This window comes from Osmia bicornis, unplaced genomic scaffold, assembly GCF_907164935.1.
Source record: "Osmia bicornis bicornis unplaced genomic scaffold, iOsmBic2.1, whole genome shotgun sequence".
NCBI classification, from domain to species: domain Eukaryota; kingdom Metazoa; phylum Arthropoda; class Insecta; order Hymenoptera; family Megachilidae; genus Osmia; species Osmia bicornis.
This window is the reverse complement of record NW_025791198.1, coordinates 31,466-36,499: the sequence shown is the minus strand read 5'-3', so window position 1 is coordinate 36,499 and position 5,034 is coordinate 31,466. Positions and strand designations below refer to the sequence as shown.

Below are 5,034 nucleotides of genomic sequence, written 5' to 3'. Positions count from 1 at the left end.
ACCTGGTCTGTGGTAACTGAACAATGCTTTTACAAATTGCGAACAGCGAGCTTCTCAGCGCCGTTAATTATATTAATTCAGCCCGCTGCTGTGATAATGCCCATGAGCGTGTGCGTGATCGGCACGTGGTTGGCGGCTCACGTGTACAATGAATTATGTGTAAAAGGAACAATACCTATTGATCCAGTAGCTTGCACAGGTGCTGTGGATCGTGATCTCTTCACTGAGCTTGGTTGGTGATTTTCACAGATGAACTGCACTTGAACAATTTGAGTTGAGCAGAAACAGATTTTCACGTGTGATTCGCGGTGATCGATGATCAATAATGGCGTCGTTGCGCGCGAGCCGGCGAGAAGACCCCTGCTCACGCGTTACCTAGATGGTCGACTCCCGATCGATAAATCGATCGACCGTGAGCGCCATCATGGCTGAGCGGATTCTCAAACATTTCCGCCCGCCATCAGCAACTCGTTGATGATGTTTCTGCAGAGGTGAGCTCAGCTTGATGGTGAACAGGCAGGATGACAAGCTTGGTGATCGGTCTGACGAGAGTCGTGGTTGCAGTCTTCACGGTTGCAACCCTGGTGAGGGCATCCTTGCCGGGGTGAACTTCGGTCACTCTTGCGAGTGGCCACTTGCTCGGTGGAAGATGCTCGTTCGTGAGCAGCACCAACGAGCCTGTCTTGATGTCGTTCGATGGGTGATGCCACTTTGAGATTGATTGAAGTCTCTGCAGGTAGTGTCGAGACCACTGAGACCAGAAGTGTTGAACCCTCTGCTGGATCAGTTGCCATTTCGACAATCTACCTGGTGAGACGTCGAGCAGTGATGGTTCTGGTATCGTGTTGAGCGCTGAACCGATGAGGAAGTGTCCTGGGGTGAGCGCAGAAATGTCGTCGGGATCGTCACTGAGCGGCTCCAATGGTCTTGAGTTGAGCACCGCTTCGATCTGTGTGAGGAGAGTGGAAAACTCTTCGAATGTTAGTAAGAGCTCACCAATTGTTCTCCTGAGATGGTACTTGATTGATTTCACCACAGCTTCCCATTTTCCTCCCATGTGAGGAGCAGCTGGTGGGTTAAACATCCATTGAGTGCTGTCAGCTGACAGAATCGATGCGATCTGTCGGTGCTCCTGTGAACTTGACGTGAACAGGCGTTTGAGCTCTGCCTGTGCTCCAATGAAATTTGTACCACAGTCAGAGTACAACTTGTGAGCGATCCCTCTTCGTGATGAGAATCTTCTGTAGGCTGCCAGAAATCCCTCGGTTGAGTAATCGCTGACAACCTCGAGGTGAACAGCTGATGAGGAGAAACATACGAACACGCAGATCCATCCCTTGATTGTTTTCGAGCCTCTTCCCTTTGAATTTTTCATTGTGATTGGTCCTGCATAATCGACACCGGTGTGAGCGAATGGTCGTGATGGTGTGACTCGACAGAGAGGTAGTTGACCCATCATCTGACGAGCACGAATCCCCCTCTGACGAGCACACACGACACATCTCAAAATGTGAGATTTTACAGGAGCTCTGCCACCGATGATCCAGTACCGTTGTCGAATGTATGCGAGCGTGAGCTGCGTTCCTCCGTGAAATGTTCGCTTGTGAGCATCTTCAATGATGATCTTCGACAGGTGAGCGTCCCGTGGGAGGATCGCTGGATGTTTTTCATCCCTGCTGAGCGCTGTGTTTGTGAGTCTTCCTCCTACTCGTATTGTTCCCTGCGAATCGATGAAGGCGGTGAGGCGACTGAAGGGGTGAGTTGCAGGCAGGGTTGAGCCTGAGTTGAGCGTCTTGATTTCGCTGGTGAAATACAAGTGTTGAGTCGCGTGAATCCAGAAGAGCTGCGCCTTCTCCATGTCGCAGGATGGTATGATGATCACAGGAGGAGTTTCGAGCTTTCTCTTAAGCCGTGAGGCAAACCTGAAACAAAGTGCAGTCAGTCTATACAGCTTAATAAGAGATGAATATTTGTAAATGAGATCCCAATGATAACTTAGCTTTTGAGCTGAGGCAAAGAGTGAGACATTGGGTCTCACTTCGAGTTCGCTGTTTAAAGTTGAGAATTCCTTTTGCTCTGGCCAATGATCTTGATTTCGAGCCATCCATGGGGGACCTTTCCACCAAAGCTCGAATCGTTGAAGTTGATCTGTCGAAATGCCTCGGGAAGCACAGTCGGCTGGATTAGAAGTACCTGGAACATGCCTCCAATGCGCATTTGGAGTGAGTTCTTGGATTTGAATGACTCTGTTCCGAACATAATCCTTCCAACGTGATGCTTGCGATTTGATCCATATGAGCGAAACTTGAGAATCCGTCCACAGGTGCGTTGCCTTGATTTTTACCTTGAGCGTTGATTGAACATATTTTGTGAGTTTTGCCAATAGGAGTGCTGCAGACAACTCCCATCTTGGTATTGTGAGCCTCTTCAGTGGTGCAACCTTTGTCTTAGAGCAGACAAGTGACGTCATTGAGTCGTTGGACGGAGAGCTGACAGTGATATAAATCACTGCTGCCATGGCAAGTTGAGAAGCATCAGAGAACCCATGAATTTCTACAATTGAATTGCTCCATGTGTTGAACCATCTTGGGATCGATAGCTTGGCCAAGCTGTTGAGATCTTCTCTGATGATGAACCATCGTGATACAATTTGAGACGGTAATGGATCGTCCCAATTGATTTTGTGTAGCCAGAGTTCTTGTAATAGCATTTTTGCTCGTACTATTACCGGTGAGACGAAACCTAATGGATCAAATATCCGGGCCACTTCGGACAATACGAGGCGTTTTGAGCACTTACTTGGTTGATCTGTGATCGTGGATGAAAAGCCAAAATTGTCGGTTTGAGGCATCCATTGAATTCCGAGTAATTTGGTAGTGCAGTCGTCAAATGATATGGGAGCTGACGATTGTGTGGATGACGAAACAGCCCGTAGAAGATCTGGGTGAGTCGCATGCCATTTTGCGAGTGGAAATCCGCCCGCGTTGCACAATGCAATCAGCTGTTGAGCGACCTCCACAAGTTCCGAGATTGAGTCTGCTCCTCCAAAAATATCGTCCACATATCTGCCATGTGTGAGCGAGGGCGTTGCCAGAGGGAATCGATGACCCTCATCGTGAACAAGTTGCATGAGTGCTCGTGTCGCCAGGAAGGGAGCCGCCTTTGTACCGTACGTGACAGTTGTGAGCTGGTAAGGGATGACATTGCGGTCTTCATCGATCCAAAGGATTCGCTGGAGATCCCAATCATCCTTGTGAACTGCTACCTGGCGATACATTTTTGTGATGTCTGTGGCAAAAATGTGGTGATAATGGCGAAGCCAAATTAGAACATCTGTAACATTCAAGAGCAAATTAGCACCAGTATGCATTAAATCGTTGACTGATTTGCCTGATGTCGTAGCTTTTGATCCGTTGAATACAACCCTGAGCTTCGTTGTTGAACTGTCGAGACGTAGAACTCCATGGTGAGGCAAATAATATGGTTGAAGATGAGCAGAGGTCTGAGGTGTTGAACCGTCAGAAGAGACCCTCAACCCTCCTGATGCCGAAGCATCATGTGCCAAGGTCATCTCCCCATCAGGCCCAACGTTCTCAGCCTCTCTTGATGAAATTCTTTGGTGATCTGGAGCCTTTGCCATGTGTCCTAATTCTTCGTACTCTTTCATGAACTCGACGTAGAGCTGGTTGTATGTTGAATCCTTGGAGAGTCGTCGCAACGTGCTTTGTAGACATCTTTGAGCAATCTTGTGTGAATTGCCTAAGAGCGATGCTGGTGCCTTGAGTGGAATGCGAACGATGTACCTTCCAGTGTGATCACGAGTGTGAGTCGCACAGAAATGTGATTCGCATTCTTCTTCCTCCGGAGTGAGCGTGCTTGGAATATCCATTGGTGATTCCTCTTGAACCCAGAATTTGGTGAGCAGCTCTTGCAGATTGCTCTGGTCGTCTTGAGCAACTGCAAAATGTGAATAATGAGTGTTTGAATGTGATTCGTTGACTGGGCCAATGACGAGCCATCCAAAAATGGAAAGTTGAGCAATTGGTGTTGTTGGTGAGCCCTTGATGATGTTTGGCTTGATAATCCTTCCGTAGAAATCCGCTCCAATGATTAAATCGACTGGTCTTGGTGTCAAAAAATCATTGTCCGCCAACCTCAGTTTTTTAATGTGAGGCCAATCCGGAGTTCTCATTGAGAACGATGGCAGGATTGTCGATACGGCTGTGAGCACGTGAGCCTGGATGCAGACAGTCTGTTGTGAATGCCTTGATTGGAGTGTGACAGTGACCACACCCTTTGTTTCAGTTGATTTTGTTCCACCAACACCAATGATTGTGATGGATGATCTGTGTCTCCGAAGGTTGAGCAGACGGGTGAGTTCTTCGGAGATGAACGAGATTTCGGAACCTGGATCGATTAAGATGCGGATTTGGTGAGCTGTCGTTGAGGTGGTGAGCAGAGCTTGAGCGGTTGCAAGGAGTGTCTGGTGATCTGTTGGTTTAACGACTGCACCGAGGTCCTACTCGGTGGTGCGAGCGGATGAGGAGGCTGCTTTAGATGAACCGGCTTGGAGTTGAGCTGTCAGCGTCTCGCCTTCGTGGATCATCGTGTGGTGTTGCCCTCCACAGTGCTTGCACTTTTGCGTGGATTTACACGAGCGGACGCTGTGCCTGCCCAGGCAATTGTAACACAAGCGCTTATTTTCCACACATTGAGCTCTTACTTTGGGCGTCATGCTTCGGAACAGTGAGCACGCAACAATATAATGTTGCCCTCCGCAACAATCGCAGCACTCGAACGGCGATGGTCGCTCTGAGTCGGGCCTCTCGGGTGCCGTTCGAGGAGCTGGCTGTCGAGCTGGCGCACAGTGGGGCAAAAAACTTACCTGCGGACAAATCAATTTTTAGGCTACACTTTTCATTCGATTTGGATACTTTTTTTTCCAGTGAAAGCTAATTAAATTCCGAAGAAATTTGTGAGAGTAGATTTTTGATATAAGTTTTTAAAATTTTTTTATTCAGCAACAAAGTTAAA

General features: G+C 48.2%; 1 protein-coding gene across 1 annotated transcript; it reads right to left on the bottom strand.

Annotated features, from left to right (window-relative positions):
- Positions 1 to 460: 460 nt before the first annotated feature.
- LOC123988874 lies at positions 461 to 4,735 on the bottom strand. The gene is made up of 2 exons (XM_046289629.1): positions 4,564 to 4,735; positions 461 to 4,407 (listed from the first exon to the last, which is right to left on the bottom strand). The coding sequence occupies exons 1-2, from the start codon at positions 4,733 to 4,735 to the stop codon at positions 461 to 463; spliced, it is 4,119 nt and encodes a 1,372-aa protein (XP_046145585.1).
- Positions 4,736 to 5,034: the final 299 nt, after the last annotated feature.